At 56.1% G+C, this 17,494-nt stretch overlaps 1 protein-coding gene and 1 long non-coding RNA gene across 4 annotated transcripts; both read left to right on the forward strand.

Annotated features, from left to right (window-relative positions):
• Window positions 1–391: 391 nt before the first annotated feature.
• On the forward strand, window positions 392–4,789 carry LOC138920645 (uncharacterized). 2 transcript variants are annotated; one of them, XR_011432165.1, is made up of 5 exons: window positions 392–622; window positions 722–1,200; window positions 1,610–1,752; window positions 2,073–2,216; window positions 4,449–4,789. It is a non-coding gene; the product is annotated as an uncharacterized lncRNA (long non-coding RNA). The 2 variants fall into 2 exon arrangements; XR_011432164.1 differs by lacking the exon at window positions 722–1,200 and having other exon boundaries at window positions 411–622; window positions 2,681–4,789.
• Window positions 4,790–8,455: 3,666 nt separating this feature from the next.
• Window positions 8,456–16,652, forward strand: LOC100053600 (serpin A3-8). Of its 2 annotated transcripts, none has more exons than XM_005605427.4 (5): window positions 8,456–8,632; window positions 10,577–11,230; window positions 13,121–13,394; window positions 15,015–15,165; window positions 16,251–16,652. In XM_005605427.4, the coding sequence occupies exons 2-5, from the start codon at window positions 10,594–10,596 to the stop codon at window positions 16,455–16,457; spliced, it is 1,269 nt and encodes a 422-aa protein (XP_005605484.1). In that variant the 5' UTR covers window positions 8,456–8,632; window positions 10,577–10,593; the 3' UTR covers window positions 16,458–16,652. The 2 variants fall into 2 exon arrangements, with proteins under 2 accessions (XP_005605484.1, XP_005605485.1); XM_005605428.4 differs by having other exon boundaries at window positions 8,462–8,628.
• The last annotated feature ends 842 nt before the right edge of the window (window positions 16,653–17,494 follow it).

Raw genomic sequence — 17,494 nt, forward strand, 5'->3', positions numbered from 1 at the left:
ATAAGTGCTTGCTCAGAGCCTGTCAGCTGGTGACAGAGAGAGGCCCAGGCTCCAGGACCCAGATGGCACGTGTGGTGGCTGGTGGCAGGGCAGATGGCAGCAACCGGGGCCAGACAGCTCGTCTCCCTTTGTGCTTCAAGCTCAGGACAGCTCTCCGGGCTCGGGCCTCCCCGTGGGGTGGGACCTGCTTCTTTGCACCTTTCTCTTGCGAAACACCTTGTCTGTTGGGGCAAATATTTTTGTCACTGTTGACGAAGCTAGTCCAAGGTCAGGGGGAGGCCCTGCCTGGGTGATGTGTGCAGGATCAAGGTCCAAGGCTGTCTAAAGTTCGCTTGGCAAATGGTCACGAAACACCCACTCTGTGCGACATGGGGACGGGCGCCGGGCGGCTGACGGTGGGAGCCTCGGCTGTATGTCACGCACCGAAGCGCCATGCTGGGTGTCATCGCAGGCCATGGAACTCAATTGTCGCCCAATCCTAGGGTGAACAAAGGGTATTGCAGCTCAGAGCAGGTGGGGCAGAATTAACTTCTGCGGGGTCAGGAAAGCTTTCACGGAAGAAGTGACACAGGGCTGGTCTTGAAGAATAGTAGGACGCAACAGACAGCTGATTTGGGAACAGGTATGAGACTTTCAGGCAGAGGGGACAGCCTGAGAAGAGCGTGGTGTTGAGTGAGCTGCGGTGTGTACGGGAGATGACGGAGCCCTCTGTGTGGACCAGTGCAGGGCGCGTGATGGAGAGCTGGGAGGAGTAGGTGACCCTGCTCGTGGTCCAGCGACAGGGACCCTGAACACGAGGCCAGTGTTTTGTCTGTTCTTGCTCATCCCAATGTCAGGTAGTTATGCCGTCCACGCCACACCCTGAGTGTCCCCTGGGCTCCTTCCTGTCCCTCACTCTCCCATCAGCAGAGCAGTGGCACCTCCGCTCAGCCCTCCAGGGGGCGCTCGCACCCACCCACACCTGCTGCTCCCACGCCCCGCCCTCCCCTTCCTCAGATGGGCCTCAGGCACCCCATGTGGTGAAATGAGGTAACTGGTCTATAGAGCCCACACGTGGAGGCGCGACTGTCCCCCTCAGGACCCTCTTAGCCGCCGTGTTAGTTTCCTAGGCCTGCCGTAACAAAGCGCCACAGGGCTGGGTAGCCTAAAAGCAGAAATGTATCATCTCAGGATCGGGGAGGCTGCGAGTCCGAGATCGAGGTGAGCAGGGATGGTTCCTTCTGAGGCCTCCCTCTTTGGCTGCAATGGCCGTCTTCTGTCCCTGTCCTCACATGGTCCTCCCTCTGTGCGTGTCTGCATCCTCATCTCCTCTTCTCGTCTCCCAATCTCCACCCGTCACATTGGATCCAGGCCCACCCTAGAGCCCTCATTTTAACTTCAAATTCAGTCACGCTCTGAGGTCCCGGGAGTTAGGGCTTCATCATATGAATTTGGGGGGCGCACAATTCAACCCATCACTGTCTGAGTTCCCGCAGCTATTGCCAAGTTCATTCTTGTTCTCAGCAATCCGCTTTTATTCCCTCTCTGACCACATGACCCCCGTGAACTCCACCTCCAGCAGAAATAGGAGGAACAATGCCAGGACCCCTTCTCCCACCTCTCCCTGCAGAGACGCGGACCAGAAGGCACGGCCTTGGTCTCCAGGGAAACAGCCCCCAGGAGCCGCCACGCCCAGCTACACTTGCGTATTTGGCTGTCGCCCGTGGGTTGCCGGCAGGGCGCCAGGCACGGAGCTGGTGCAAGGGTGTAAAGGTGAGCCCAGCAGACACGGGCCCTGGCAATAACCAGGGAAACAAACAAATAAACACAGAATTACAAACCTCGATGAGGACAGTTTGCCTGTCCACAGGTGTTTATTGAATGTCCACCGTCTATCTGGCACTGTTCCAGATGCTGAAGAGAAATGAAGGAAAAAGCAAAAAATTCCCTGCTCTGGTAGAGCTCCATTCTAGGGTGGAGAGACGATAAGCTAGAGAAATAACAGAGAGTAAAATGGAAAGGTGAAATGCATCGCATGTCAGTTGATGACAAGTGCGATGGAGTGGGACTTGGTGAGTTGCTTCTGCGAACAGGGCACGGGCCGTGAGGAACAGCAACGCTCAGTGGAGAGATGAGCACCGGCTACCCTGACCCTGACAGAGCCGTCAAGGTCAACATCGCCAGCGGGAAGTCGGGATGACATCTGTGCCCTTGATGCGGTGGGATGAGATCCCGAGGTAGGATCTTCCCCCAAACCCACTGCCTCTTTCTGATCGTGAGAAAACGCCATACAAACCCCAAACGAGGGACAAGCTGCAAACTACCCGACCAGTGGTACACTTCAAAAGTGTCAGGGTTGTGCAAAAGAAGGACACCCTGATGCTGTGGTCCCAATGTCTGTCCCCTCAAAATTCCTAGGCTGCGATCCTAACCCCCAAGGTGACGGTGTTGGGAGGCAGGGCCTGGGAGGTGATTAGGGCATGAGGGGGGAGCCTCAGGAGGGGACTAGTGTGCTTATACAAGAGGGCCCAGGGAGCTCTCTAGACCCTTCCACGTGAGGACACAATGAGAAGTGTGCTACCCGGAAGAGGGCCCCCACCCGGCCACACTGGCACCATGATCTTGGACCTCCAGCCTCCAGACTATGAGGAGTAAATTTCTGCTGTTTCTAGGCCACTCAGTTTGTAGTATTTTGTCATAGCAGCCGGATCGGACCAAGACACTTGGAGAAGTGTCACAGGCCAGCGGAACCCAAGGAGACACGACGACTGAATGTAAAGTGATTCCCTGGATGCGATCCTGGAGCAGAAAAAGGACGTTACTGGACACACCAGTGAAATCCAATTAAGCCTGTACCGTACCGACGTTCATTTCCTAGCTTTGTTAATGTACCATGAATATGTAAGATGTTTACGTCACAGGAACTCTCTGTACCGTCGTCACGACTTTCCTGCATATCTAAAATTGTTTCAAAATGAAAAGTATTTTTTAGTAAAATGTTAAAAGAAAAAAAAGACCAGAGGAGGGGTTAGGGGTGGGGTTGGGGTTGCAAAGGCACAAGCAGGAGGCAGCGAAGGAGGAGAACGGGGCGCGAAGAGACACGATTGGGGAGACCTTCTCCAGCCGGGCCAGAGGGGGCTCTGGGGTGGTGGCACTGAAGCCGAGATCTGAGGGACGGGCAGGAGCGGACTGGGCCAAGGTCACTGGTGGACATCGTGAGCGAAGACCCAGAGGTGGGGGAGTGTGTCCTGTTCACGGAACTGAAGGAGGACACGCATGGCTAGAGCCCATGCGACTTGCTCCTTCCTCGGTGCCTATCACACTGTGTAGGGTGCTGGGGGCGGGGGTGACAGTAATAAACTAAGTAACACTAGGATGCCACCTGCGGCTGCCTGGCACTGTTGTGAGCCCTTTGCATATATTGGCTCAGTTCAAAAACAGGCAGAGGCATCTGCTGCAAGAGGCTGGGAATGGCAAGCAGGTGACATCAGTGACCTCCAGTTTCCTGCAGAGCCACACCCCAAGGCGGACCATCTGCCCCCTTTCCACAAGGAATGGGGTGGGAGTGAGACAGCACCAAGGCGGCAACAGTTGTAGACACAAACACCGGGTCGTTTGTGAGAGAATATGGTATGAGAGAGCACGCCCTTGCTGCTGGTGATTTTCCAGGAAGACATACAGGGAACAGATAGGAAAAGCTCTGACATCCACCCACGTTGCTGCTCATACATGTGTGCACATGTGCACGCATGCACGCACGCACACAGCCTTCTGGAGAGTGGTGGCTGCTCCGCAACTCATAGGACTACAGCCTCTGGTCGTGCTAGCAGCTGAGCACTCATCGTATGCCCGGGGGGCCCCTCTCTGAGCCCCTGCCTCTCCCTTGGTCTCTCCCAGAGAACCTGCCACAAACTCTTTGCAGATTCGATCAGCAGGTAAACGTTCCTTCACAAATGTTAGGGACCCAGGTCGGGCCGGGGATAAAGGTTGGGAAGCTGGGTCTGCGGGTGTGGGGTAAAGGAGGCTGAGATGGAGGCCAGGAGATGTGGGGCCGAGCCTCCATCCTGGGTGTGCTGAGCGAATGAATTGTGAGCAAGCACACACATGTCCACTTCTCCGGCTGCCCGGCGGAATGATGATAACGATGCCGGGTCAGGGGGTTGTTTGAAGGCTAGGGGCAACGAAGAGGCTTCGACCTACAGGAGCTTTCCTCAGAATGTTACCGGCTCTTATTAATATCAGCCCTGATAGTGGTTCCCCTACAGTGAACCTGGCATGTGTGGGGTTAAAAGTAAAAACCCGCATTCCTAGTTCCCTGGGTCTTTAGTTACACTCATATGTAAATGTTTGTTTCTTTAACCTCTGACTCCCTGAGCTTTACAACCAAATAGCAGTTACAAATCCTTAAAGCCCAGATGGCCTCAAACTGGGCTCCCACTAAAGTTGTGGCTAATCCCAGGACCTTTAAGTTCTTTTACAGAGAAAATAACGTCCAGAGAATATCAAGAAACCAAAGCTTCCAGGCCCAACTCCTCGGCTCCCTGACGTCAGTCTACCTTCCACCATGGAGATAAACAGCCAAGCACGCTCTTCTGAGAAATCCTTAGTCTCCTCTGCTGGAAGCAGCCCCAGACACAGGCCGATGGGAAAATGCAGACCAAGAAGGCCACGGCCCCCCACCTCTACCTAAAACCCCAAATAAAAACCCCCACCCGTTTCTTAACGGGGAGCAAGCAACTTTGGAGGCACTGGCCCTTGCTGCTTTGCTCCCCTTGCCTGGCCAAGTAAAGCCTTTCCCTTTTTCTCCCAAGACTCCATTCTCGTTATTTGGATTGACATTGGGATCAGAGACTGAACTTTCGGTGACAAGTCTGTGATCCCCATCACCCGGGGAGCTGGTTAAAAATGCATATTCCTGGCCCCTGTCCTAGGAGTCAGAAGGGTTGAGACTGGGGCCTTTCACGAGCCCCCCGGGGACTGGGGTGCGCGCACAGATTGCTGCTTCTCTGCCGTCACAGTGCATGAGTGCGGGGTTATCCCATGTGGCCCGGGCCCCAGGGCCCTGCCCCCAGGGCCGCCACCAGCTCCAGTGCCTGAAGACTTCCATGCTCCAGGGGCTGACAGGCCCTGACGCTCTTTGCTTTTAGGCATTTCTCCACCTAATCCTTGCAGGGTGACAGCCAGGTACCAAACACGCGTCCAGGCTCTTGCTCAGGACTCTGCCCTTAGGCCCCTGTCCGTGGAGCCTTCCTGACTCCCCCAGACCATCTCTGGGCTCCCACCGCCCCACACACCTCCCTCCATCCCTTTCCACAGTCTAGCCACCATCTCTCCACGTGTCTGCATCTCTCACACACCGTGAAGTGAAGTCTGTGGGGTTTTGAGTCGTCTCTGCAGCCCCAGGGCCTGGCACAGGCCTTGGCCCACAGTGGGCTCCCGACAAGTGTTGGGTGAGTGAATGAAAGGGCGCAGTGAGGCAAGGCTCCAGAAGATTCCATGCCTCTGCAAGTCCTCAGGCCACTGCCTAAGACTCCCCCGTTCTTTGAGCTTTGGGCCCACTGCACACAGCTGAACATGCCCTGCACGTGGGGTTGCTGATAACGCACAGGATGCCCGGACGCACGTGAATTCCAGATAATGAATCACTTTTTAGTATAAATATGCCCCAGGAATCGGGAGGGATTTTTGTTTGCCAAATCCAGCAGCTCTATCTGCAGGGAACAAGGCTGAGCGAGAAGCAACATCCCGATGGCCAGAAGCCTCAGTCCTTGCTGCGGAGACAAGCGGAAGTCACGTCACGGGACAGCAGGCGAAGGCGTCTCGTGGGAAGGGGCGTGGGAAGGTTTGGGCGAGTCAGAGGAGGACCCACTCCACCAGGGAGGACCGTGGAAGACTTCCTGCCACGTGCTGTGCAGCCCAAAGCTCCACGAAGGGGTTGGTTCATCCGTGGTGACGCACACTGAAGCCGGAGACAGAACTTTCCTGCCATCCCCATGTGTAAAGGGAGCTGGAACTCTCCCTCCTCCTGCCACAAGTCGGGGACCCCTGGGCCCTGCAGGAACAGCTCTGTTCTGAGGAATGTTCTTCAGGCCCCGCAGATCTGGCGTCATGCGGGCGCTTCTGGACCAGGGGAATGACAAGGAGGCCAGCGGGGCACTTCAAGCAGGAGAGTGCCCTGAACGAGCTGTACTCTTAGAGCTACTCCGGGGACCGTGTAGATAAAGGGTGGACTGTCAGGGGGAGCAGGCAGCTGGGGAGGGGTGCGGGCAGCTCAGTGGTCACTGCCACCGGGAGTGGGGCTAGCGACTGAGTGTGGGCAGCAGACACGGAGGGTAGGGAGTGGGGTCCAGGGATGTGGATGAAGAGACCCCACCCCACACTGAAGGGGAGCTGGAGTGGGAAGATGATCCCAGGTTCCTGGCCGAGCTGGGGAGATGCAGGCACCGTTTACTGAGATGCAAAAAACTGCAGAGAGCAGAGAACAACAGTTTTCATTGAGGGCCTGGTCCGGGTGAGAGGTCACTAAGGAGAGAACCCAAAGAGGCAGTGGTGTCAACATTCTGGTTAGCAGAAGTGTCTGAAACATGGGGCGAGCCACAGCACCCCCGGGGAAGAGATGGGAGGTGGCTGATGTGATAGAAAATGTGGCAGGCGGAGACCACCCTGGGGGGGGAGAGTGGAGATCCCTGGGGTCTAAGAGACTGTCTGAGGCCAGACAAGGCCGCCCGCGGGGCCGCAGGAGGACGTGGGGCGCGCAAGGTCCTCCCTTCAACAGCATCCGCGTAAGGACAGAGCTGTGCGGCCCACAGCTGCCTTCACGCCCCTGGTCCCCTAAAATCAGAAACCTGTCACTGTCCTCGTGACCGATAATCGATACCCCCAGGCCACAGCCCGTGTATTCCAGACCGACTCCTGGGGTCTTTCCAGAGGCTGACGCAGAGCCCGGGCAAAGCCTTGTAGCTGGAACCAGGACGCCTCACCTTCCACTGGGTGACCCCAGCAGGTGGCTCCTCACGTCCAAGGTCGCTGGGTCTCTGTGGCCAGGCTGAAAACAGGTTGGCCAGGAGTGGCTCTGCGTTTCCTGGGGAGGCAAGAGCTTGTGGGCCTGCCTGGTACTGAATCCCAGCTGGCACTTACCGTCCTGCGACCTGGGGAACGTCTTCATCTCTCTGTCCCTCCGTTTCCCAATATGAGAAATAAGATCATGGAACCTAGTGAGTTCTCACCATAAAGTGAACAGAACAGCTGTGGTTATGCCATCGTTATGACCGGGCCTCTGTGTGGGTAAACGGAAGAACAGGTAAACTTGCTTAAAAATAGGGAAGGCCAAGCGTTCACCCACTGACTGAGGCATCGGCTACGTGGCACAGGCCATGTTGTGAAACCGACCTGCTTTCTTTTATAATCCTCAGATTTCCCTGTTCCCTGTCTTCCCCTGATCCTAAGAGCCAAGCCAGCCAGTGATGTGGATTTGGGTTAATCCGCGGCTCCGTAATAAATCATTCCGAAAGTTTGCAGCTTAGAACAAGAAAACATTTATTATCTCATAGTTTCCAAGGGTCAGGAATCCAGGAGAGGCTGAGCTGGGTGGTTCTGGTTCAGGGCGTCCCATGAGCTTGTGGACAAGGCCTGGGCTGGGGCTGTGGTCCCTGAATACCTGACAGGGCTGGAATGCCATGTCCAAGCTCGTGGCTGTGGGCAAGGGGCCTCGGGCCCTCACACTGTGGGCCTATTCCCGGGGCCGCTTCAGACGTGGTCTCCCCGGCGTGTGTGTGCGTGTGTGTGTGAGAGAGAGAGAGAAAGAGAGAAAACCCAAGACAGAAGCAGCAACTTCTTTTTAAAACATTGGCACCTGAGCTAATAACTGTTGTCAATCTTCTTTTTCTTTTTTCTTTCTTTTTTTCTGCTTTTTCTTCCCAAATCCCCCCAGTACATAGTTGTATATTTTAGTTGTGGGTCCTTCTAGTTGTGGCATGTGGGATGCTGCCTCAGCATGGCCTGATGAGCGGTACCATGTCTGCGCCCGGGGTTCTGAACTGGCAAAACCCTGGGCTGCCGAAGCGGAGCGTGTGAACTTAACCACTCGGCCATGGGGCCGGCCCAGAAGCAGCATCTTTTTGTAACCCAATCTTGGAAAGGATACCCCATCCCTTCTGTCAAATTCTCTTCACCAGAAACAAGTCACTGTTAGCCCAGCTGAGGGAAACTTATCAAAGAAATACAACACGTTAGCTGGGGCCTTCCCAGGGGGATAAAATTCCGGGACATATTTTCCATTGTTTTCCTCTATGTTTCCTGGATTTTCACACATTCCTCAATGAGTATTTTACCAGCAAAAGAAAAAAAAATATGAGAAAGTTGTATCTTGTTTGCTGGGTTTGGGTTTTTTTCAAGAGACAAAAAGTTCGGAGCTGTTCCTGTAACTGGATTGTTTGAGTAGATCTAATAAAATCCATGTTGCCGGGAACGATCATTTGACCGTGTCCAGTCTGAAAACAGAACGCTTGGTTGTCCCAGGAAACATTTCCCAAGCAAGGGGAGGAGTTCTTTGCAGGGATAAATAAGCCTTAGGACCCTTGAAAATCCCACACTCTAGGGGGCAGGCGCCAACATTGGAGCCGGCAGGCCAGCCGCGCCCAGCTCTCCGAGGCAGGTAATCTGGGTTGCTGCATGCTGGGAGCAAAGAAATCCCCTCTCCTAGGGTGGCTCTGGGCCTTGGCCAGAAGCCCTGGATTGTGGGTGAGGAGGGAGCTGGGAGGAAGTGTGCCAGAGTGCTGGGGAGAGTTTTGGTGCCCTCGGAAGATGAGTCCTCTCTGTGGGTCTGAGTTTTCAATCTGCAAAGGGGAGGATGGGCCACGGGTCTCCAATGGTCATTTCTGCCTCCGACACTTTTGGATTCTGATTCGAGGCGGCTGTGGACCACCCCCCCCACCCCCCCCCCCCCACCCCCGTACAGCTGTGTATCAACCCTCAGGATCAGAACTCCCCCGAGGGCAGAAGTTGCTTCCCCTGGCCTGGCACAGGGAGTTGCTCTCAGAACGTGCCGCGGACGGAGTCCTTGTCCTGGGTCCCTCTGGGCAGAGGCCACGGGGTCTCCATGGGGGCTTTCTGGGGGCTCTGCCTCCCCTCCAGGGCCCCCAGCCAAGCAGGCTGCGTCTGCCCAGCAACAGGAAAGACAGACAGCTCAGAAACAGTCAGCCTGCCAAATTGCCCGAGCTGAAAAGCCCTTTTTCTTCAGAAATAATTTTGGGGGGAAAATAACGTTTAACTCTTTTCCAAAGAAATGGTTGCATCAGCGGAGAGTGAACAAACATCTGAGGGCATGGAGCCGCCTGTGTCCCTGGGCTTGTCAGGAGGCCTGTCCAGGGGCCTCGACTCCCTCTCCTCCCCTCACCCCGCCTCTGCCCGCCCCTCCTCTTCCTCCTTCCCTTTCCCTCTTCTTTTTCTTCCTTCCTGGCCACTCCCCGCTACACACGCTGCCCTTTCCTCCTCTGAATTTGGACTGAGTGGGCGGAGCCTGAAGGTAAATCACCCTGTTTGCCCGCAGTCACTGGCTTTGAACTGGGACTCTCTCCGATCCTGCAAGAGTTCCATCCTCTCTCCCCACAGAATTGCAGCTCTGGCTTGTAGTTTCTGAGAAGGGGGACGTGTAGGAGGACGTAACGCCTCTGGAACACCTATTAGGAGCCAGGCATCTTCACCATTCATCTCACCTGAGCTACTCAACCCCTTGTACAGAGTTGGGAAGTGAGGCTCAGAAAGGTTGAGTCACTTGCTTGTCACCACACAGCCATCACCCAAGTGGCCAAAATGAAATCCTCATGCAGGTCTCTGAGACTCCGAGGCCCACAGTGCTTTCTCCCCACAGAAGGCCTTTCCAGGCTTACAGTGGTAACAACCCCCATGTGTCAACCTGGTAGGGGCTGAAAAGAACGTTCCTCTTTCCTTTGATCTCTGCATCCACCCTTATCAGGACCATCTATGCTCTAACATGGCTCGAGCTGCTTTTTGTGCCCTCTCTTGAGGAGCCCTCACTGCGACCAGGCGCCACCCAGAGAGTGCCCAAGGTCACACAATTTGTCAGTGAGAGGTCCAGAAAGCAGCTGTGGTCTCTGCCTCTGTCCAGGGCTCCTTCCTGGGCTTCTCCGGGGGGGCAGAAAGAGGGTTATAAGGGGAAAGGAGCCCCTGCTTTCTAGCCCCCTCTGACCAGCCTGCTCACCAAGCAGGAAGCGGAGGCTGCGTTCTGACTGCACGGCACCTCACACCCATCACTAGCTACCCCACCCAGAAGCCAGGTAAACAGGCTTCTCACTGCCCCTCCCCCGCCTCCACTTGCTTGCTGTGTGATCTTGGGCAAGCCTCTTCCCCTCTCTGTGCTCAGTTTCTTCATTGGGGAAAATGGCCACAATTATAGTAATTACCTCAAAGGGTGAGAGGGAGCACAGAATATAGTCGTGTATGTTGGGTGCCCAGGATGGTGCCTACCCATGGGAGATCGCAGAGCTAGCAGAGGCGGAGACCAGAAGGCAGGCCACACCAGGGCAGCGGGAGGTGGTCAGGGCACCACCTCTGAGATTAACGGAGCTTTGCTTTTCAGAGTTGAGGGCAGAGAGAATGTCACCCCTCCTGGCTCTGGGGCTCCTGGTGGCTGGGCTGTGCCCCACAGTCCACTGCCTCCCTGGGGACATGCCTGACTCGGGGAATGTGGCCCAGGAGGACCAACCCAACAGGACGTCTGTGGACAACCTCAGATTAACCACCAGCAACACCGACTTCGCCTTCCACCTCTACAAGCTGCTGGCTGCGCAGACCCCCAATGAGAATGTCATCTTCTCCCCTCTGAGCATCTCTATCGCCTTGGCCTTCCTGTCGCTGGGGGCCCGCAACACTACCCTGACGGAGATCCTGGAAGGCCTCAAGTTCAACCTCACGGAGACCCCCGAGACGGAAATCCATCAGGGTTTCCAGCACCTCCTGCACACCCTCAGCCAGCCCAACCCACAGCAGCAGCTGAGCGTGGGCAACGCCATGTTCCTCAAGGAGGAGCTCGAGCTGCTGGACAAGTTCAGGGAAGACGCCAAGGCGCTGTACGCCTCTGAGGCCTTCCCCACCGACTTCAAGGATCCCGCCGCAGCCGAGAAGCTCATCAATGACTACGTGGAGAAGAAAACCGAGGGGAAAATTGTGCATTTGGTCGGGGGCCTTTGCAAGAACACAATGATGGTTCTGGTGAATTACATCCTCCTTAAAGGTAAGTGCCCGGCCTGCGATTCGGCAGAAAACGGACTTTTAGCTCTGAGCCTCCAGGGCTATTTCTGTCCTGGCTCATGAACTGTGTGATTAGGCCAACTGCTCGCAGGAAGGGGCGTGGGCACCAAGGCTCCACCTGCCCCTAGGCACCGTCCTCTCTTGGGGTTTTACAAATTACAGTTGGCCACTGCAGGACACAACCACAGAGAGCTCATTAACCCTTTATTGGAGGCAAAGCAGCACTTTTTATTCTGACTTACGCTTGCCCGGCTACCGGAAGGAAGAAGCCCTCCTTTCAATTCTCTCGGGGGTGGGCGAGAACTTCAGCTCTCTCTCTGAAGAGACACTTTGGGACATGCTCAGGACGGCCCTTGCCTGTGCACACTGCAGGACAGTTTCTGACCTGGGCTCTATCCCGACTCGGGGCACTTAGTCTCTGGTGGGAGGGGTGGGGGGAGTGTCCCAGCAGGGCTGGTGGCTATCTTAGGGGGAAGACAGCCTCTAAGGAGCCTGGCCACCCCAAGGTTCTGCAGCTCTTCCCTCCTATAACCTTAAGAGTGGAAATGGCAGGTCATCATCTGGGGAAGAGCCCGGGGGGGCCCTTTCTCAGATTCCAGTGGGTCCAGTGCCCGATCCCATTGGCAGGAGCTCAACAAATGCAGACCTCAGCTGTCGGTTCTGAAGGGGCGGGGCACAGAGAGGTCCCTCCTTACGGAGCCAGCAGTCCAAATGGGGACAAGGAGTAGACAGGAGCACAAAGAAGGATCGTTGAGTCAGAGGGTGGTGAGGTGCCTAGGAGACAGGAGCTGCGTGGAGACCCAGAGAGAGCCCTGGGCAAGCCCTCCTGGACCCGTGTTGTGAAGGTGTGGAACGGGATTTCTCTGTAAACCTCGTCCAGCCCTGACCCGCTCTGCTTGTTCTTTGAGTCTCCGGTGTTCTCTTCTCCTACCACCCTGCCTGTCCCAGGACTCTTGCCTCCAAATTCTCCTCCCCAGGGACACACCAGCCACCCGGGCTTCCCCCGCCTCCTGCCTCTAACAATGGGGATGCCGGCCATGGTGGAAAGCAAACCGAGCAGGGGAGGTGGTTCAGACTTCCAAGGCAGCCCCCAGGTCTCTAATCTCCCCAACAAGCTCCCGCGTACCCCACTGAGTGCTCCAGTCCTCCTGGGGTGCAGACCTGTTCCCCTCTCCTTGGGTGACCTCTGCTCTGCCCTCGGGGTTCCTATTTTGCTCCTTGCTTCTTCAGCCTGCTTCACAAGGCTGTGGGTATATGTGCACATCCCTGCAATGCCAATGACGAACAAGGGTACTAACACTGTTCCTTTTAAGGAGTTAGGGATGTCCCATTTCTCCCCAGGCCCCCAGCCTAATTCCCATCTCTCCCAAATTCCTGGAGGATTCTCATTTAGCCCAATTAACCAGGTCTTTGATTCATGGCCCCCTTCCCAATCCAGACCTACAGGGCTCACCGCCATCCATCCTTAACAGCTTGCCAACTTGTCAGGGTGGTTTTTTTTTTTTTTTTTTTTTTGGTGAGGAAGATTGGCCTTGAGCTAACATCTGTGCCAGTCTTCCTCCATTTTGTATCTGGGATGCCACCACAGCATGGCTTGAGGGGTGGTGTGCAGGTCTGTGCCTGGGATCCAAACCCGTGAACACCAGTCTGCCAAAGCAGAGGGCGAACTTAACCACTACGCCACCAGCCAGCCCCTTGTCGAGGTGTTTTTGCAAACCAAGACAGGGCCATCCCTAAGAGGAATCACGGGGTGGCCATTGTTACACTGAGTGTCTTCATGGCTCAGGGAACCCGGGCAGAGGAGGGGGAGAGGCAGGGTAGCCCTCGCATTCACAGAGTTCTCCAAATGCTCCCCCCTCTACCCTGCCTCTAGCCAAGTGGAAGACCCCGTTTGACCCCGGAGACACGTATGAGTCGGCGTTCCATGTGAGCAGGAGCAGGTCAGTGCAGGTGCCCAAAATGAGCTTCGAGGAGCGGATGGTGCCCTTCTTCCGGGACGAGGAGCTTGCCTGCACCGTGGTGGAGCTCCAGTACATCAGCGATGACAGCGCACTCTTCATCCTCCCCGACGAGGGCCAACTGGGGGCCGTGGAGGCCGCGCTGCTCCCAGAGACCCTGAGGAGGTGGCGAGCTTCTCTGCGGATGAGGTGACTGCCCTGCACCCACCTCCCTTCCTGCCATCCCAGCTCCTCCTCGACTCCCCGTCCGCCACGACTGGGCGCCTCGCTGATATCCAGGGTGCAGTGGGGCAGAGCCTGCAGGACAGGGGGAGTTTGGGGTGACCCTGCCTTTTGCTGCCTGCGTGGCTTTGGGCAGAGGGAGGCGGGTCTGGGCCCAGGCCCCACGGTGGGGCAGAGGGAGGTTTGTGAACAGCTGTGCAGGGGAAAGAGCACCACACCCAGGGTCCCCCTCCCAAGGCTCATGGGCAGCAAGTGTGACCTCAGCAGCTCACTCCTCTTCTCTGGAGCTCAGCTCCCTACCAGCCGGGAGGAGTGTCCTTGCCCCCAACCCTCGTCCTGATGGGCAGTGATGAGAACCCACAGGGGTAGTTTATGTGGAAGACACTTCCTAAACGACAACGGGCGGGGGACCTGCCCAGACAGAAAGTTGAGGCCGCAGCTCTTCCCCAGCCGCTGTCCAGAGGCCAGACACCTCCCAGGGTGCCTGACTCTCAGCCCCTCCTCACTGCGGGTCCCAGGAGACCCCAGGACACAGGGACCCCACTCCACCCATCCCTGGACTCCCTTCACGATGCTTTCCTTCCCTTGACACCAAATAGCTCCCACATAGCAGGGGCTCAAAGAATAGTTGTAAATGGATAGAATATTCACCTTTAATTTACAAAGCACTGAGGAAATGCGCCCGTACACATTCCTGGCCATGGCGGGTGCTCAATAAGTATTTGTTGAATGAATAGACGAATGAATAAATGAATGAATGAATGAATGAATGAATGAGCATGGAGAGGAATAGATACTTCCCTGCTCCCGTGGGACTCAAAGTTTAATGGGAGATGACAAGAGTCTTAAGGGAGATGGAAGCCAAGAGAGGGACGCTTGGAGGTGGGAGACATCATCTGTTGCTCCAAGAGCTCACTGCCAGCTCTGCTCTGAAGCAGAAGCAGCCCCTGCCCTCACACAGCTCACCAGGGAGGCAGGATGGGGACCTTCAATTAATTGTTTCAGGATCCCCAAGCCCCTTGGAATGCAGCCTCGATGCCTCTAGCCCCTGCTTGGCCGCCCATCTCTCCCCCGCCCCCTCAAGGCTGCCCTCCACACTGTGAGCATCCCTTCTTTCTTCCCCCCTCCTGCAAGTTCATCCAGCTGCCTCCTGCCCTCCTCTTCACCCAGCCAGCTCCTTCTCCTCCTTCGGGACACAGGCTCCATGCCACCTCCTGCAGGAAGCCTTCCTGGTGCCCCTGGAGCCGGCTGCCCCTGCACAGTCTCCCAGCCCGTGGTGGAGCCCCCTTGTGGAGGGAAGGTGCTTCTCGCTGCACCACAAGCTTGCAAGAGAAGGGCAGGGCCAGATGTGGGGAGCCACCCAGCCCTGGCGCACTGCCTGGCACCTGTGGGCACTTAGAGACAGGAATGGATAATTAATGCATTAAGAAGAGTAAGCATAAGGGGTCATGAAACCAACAAAGGAGAACTAATTTCCAGCGAGAAGGGGGTGGTCAGAGAGGAAACCAGGCAAGACCTGCTGTGAGGTGGGGGAAGGGCAAGCACCAAGTCAAGCCGATGCTCAAATTTATTTTTCTCATTTCCTAGGTGGATAGATGAATTATACCTGCCAAAGTTTTCCATCTCCAGCAACTATGAGCTGGAAACCATACTCACCCAGCTGGGCATTGAGAAAGTCTTCACCACCAAGGCTGACCTGTCAGGGGTCACAGGAACCCCTAACCTGTACGTTACCCAGGTGGGTCTTTAAACTTTGGACAATTCATCCTCTGGGTCAGAGCTTGAATGGAGAAGGCCAGGCAGTCGTTTGGGGAGTCTCGAACTGGCATAAATACCTGCATTTCTCCTTACCCTCTCCCCCTCCCCGGGACTCCCCCAAGCCCAGGAGAGCTGGGTCATCAGCATGTGGGGGCTGGTCCCCACCTCCCTTGCAATGTAATGCGACACAAAAGCCCATCACGGGGAAGAGCCTGGGGTGGGATCAGCAGTGGACGCCACCCCATGCTCCACCTTTTGCTGCCTAAGGGGGGCAAATCATTAAAGTCCTGTACCCCTCGGCTTTTTCATCTGTAAAATGGGGGCGATAGGCTTGGCAGTGTGCAGGGCCTGGCAGAGTGGCTAAGAGGTAGTGTCAGTGGCTATGGGGCAGTTATGATGGAAATACACTAAAAGGCAAGAGAGAAGACCAGGGACCCTTGTGCTGTGTTCCTAGAAGCAGAGTGGTGAGAACCACTCTCCTCTGTACCCACCTTCCAAAGGGCGTGGTAACAGAGGGATGTAGTTGGAGGGGTCCGTGTGGTCCAGGGATCTGAAGCCACATCCCATGCAAAATAGCCAGGGACTCCAAGGATGTTTAAGCTGGGGCAGGAGAGGTGCTGACAGCAGTGCTGGCTCGTCCAGTCCGAGGAGGGGTCTGCATCAGCTGCTTCAAGATGGAGGGGCCCCTGGAAGTTTATTGCAAGAAAAATACCTTGCATTGGGCTTGCCCCTTGCCCCTACAAGGGTGGGTGTTTTGGGGGCAGCACAGTCTCTGGACTCGGACAGAGAGAGATTCAGATCAGGGCACCCTACTCTGTACCTCTATGACCCTGGGAAGATCACTCACAGCCTCTGAGCCTCAGTTTGCACATCTGTGCATCGGGACTATGCAAAACCGGCTGACAGGGTGGTTGGGAGAAACCAACAAATTGGACAAGTTGGCCAGTGCGGTGACAGCCAGCAGTAGGTGCTGGATAAATGTCAGTCCCCTGAGAGGTACACAGGCAGGCTGCTGACCTCCCGCCCACCCTGTCTCTGGTGGATAATGCTCTGGTGTCCCCACAGGTGGTCCATAGCACTGTGCTTGATGTGGCCGAGGAGGGCACGGAAGCAGCTGCTGCCACAGGAATCAACATTGCTTTCTCGTCCGGAGTAATGAACCCTTTGATAGTGGATTTCAACAGGCCCTTTCTGTTATTTATAATCAGCAAAGATACCCAAAGCATCCTCTTCGGGGGCAAAGTTGTGGATCCCAGTCAAGCCCCTCACTAAGGAGCGGGCTGCCCGGGTCTCTGGGTACAGCCTGGCCTCTGTGCTCCAAGGAGCTAGTGTGCCTGGCCCTGCCTGCTCATCCTTGGAAAGGTGACGATGACTCTGCCTGGAGTCTCCCACGTGCACAGGGAGCCTGTGTCCTGTTCAGTTGGAGACCCTGAGACCTCTCGACAGCAATAAACCATCTTCCTTCAATTGGGTGCTCTCCCTGTGCCTTTCCACCCTGATCTGTCTGACCCCTGCCCCTGCCTCTGCCCCAAGGCCAAGCCCCAGACTTCCCACACAGGCTCAGCCCCACCCCCGGCTCAGGCCCCTCTGCCTTCAGCTTCATCAGCCTGGCCAGGGCCAGACTTTGTGCCTGTGGCCAAGCCCGCCTGGACCACAGCCCCAGGACTGGGGTAAGCTGCTGCCTGATTCCTATTCCCCTGGGCTCTCGGGACCCAGTTCCTGTTTCACTCTTCTCTCCCCCAGGGCCCGGGATCTGCCCACGTGCTGCCCCTTGCAGAGGCTCCTCACCCGACCACACCTGGCACAGCCTCTGGACCCCCTCGCTCTTACAGCTAAGCTGGGCCTTCCCCCTTCTGGGATCTCCCCTTCTGCCCCCCAGCACCCTCATCTGAGGAGAGTAGCTACTTCCCAGGTTCCCAGCAGGAGCTCCTCAACTGCCTTGGCAGCTCCAAGTCCTCCCCCTCAGGTGATCCCCCTCCGTGCCTGGAGTGCATGGCTGGGGGCAATGAGCTGTCAGTGCACACCTGCTGTAGCAGTGGTCCATGCGGTCACTCATCCCACCGATGTCATCAGGAACAGAGTGATCTCTAGGGACAAAAAGGCAATGATGACGATGTCAACAACTGAAGAGCTGACATCTCTCTGCCAGGCAATCTGCTAAGGCTCTACCTGGAATAGCCCGTTTAACCCTCGTGATGACCCTAAGAGACAGATTCGATTATTAGTCCCATTTTATAGTGGAGGAAACTGAGGAACAGAGAGGCTCAGTAATTTCTCCCAAGGCCACACAGCTAGTAATTATTGCCAGC

Source organism: Equus caballus, chromosome 24 (assembly GCF_041296265.1).
Source record: "Equus caballus isolate H_3958 breed thoroughbred chromosome 24, TB-T2T, whole genome shotgun sequence".
Taxonomy (NCBI): domain Eukaryota; kingdom Metazoa; phylum Chordata; class Mammalia; order Perissodactyla; family Equidae; genus Equus; species Equus caballus.

Coding starts and splice junctions, on each gene's coding strand:
- LOC100053600 (XM_005605427.4), top strand. CDS start 10,594: ATGTCACCCCTCCTGGCTCTGGGGCTCCTGGTGGCTGGGCTGTGCCCC. Junction 13,395..15,014: donor CGAGCTTCTCTGCGGATGAG/GTGACTGCCCTG, acceptor CTCATTTCCTAG/GTGGATAGATGAATTATACC. Junction 15,166..16,250: donor CTAACCTGTACGTTACCCAG/GTGGGTCTTTAA, acceptor GTGTCCCCACAG/GTGGTCCATAGCACTGTGCT.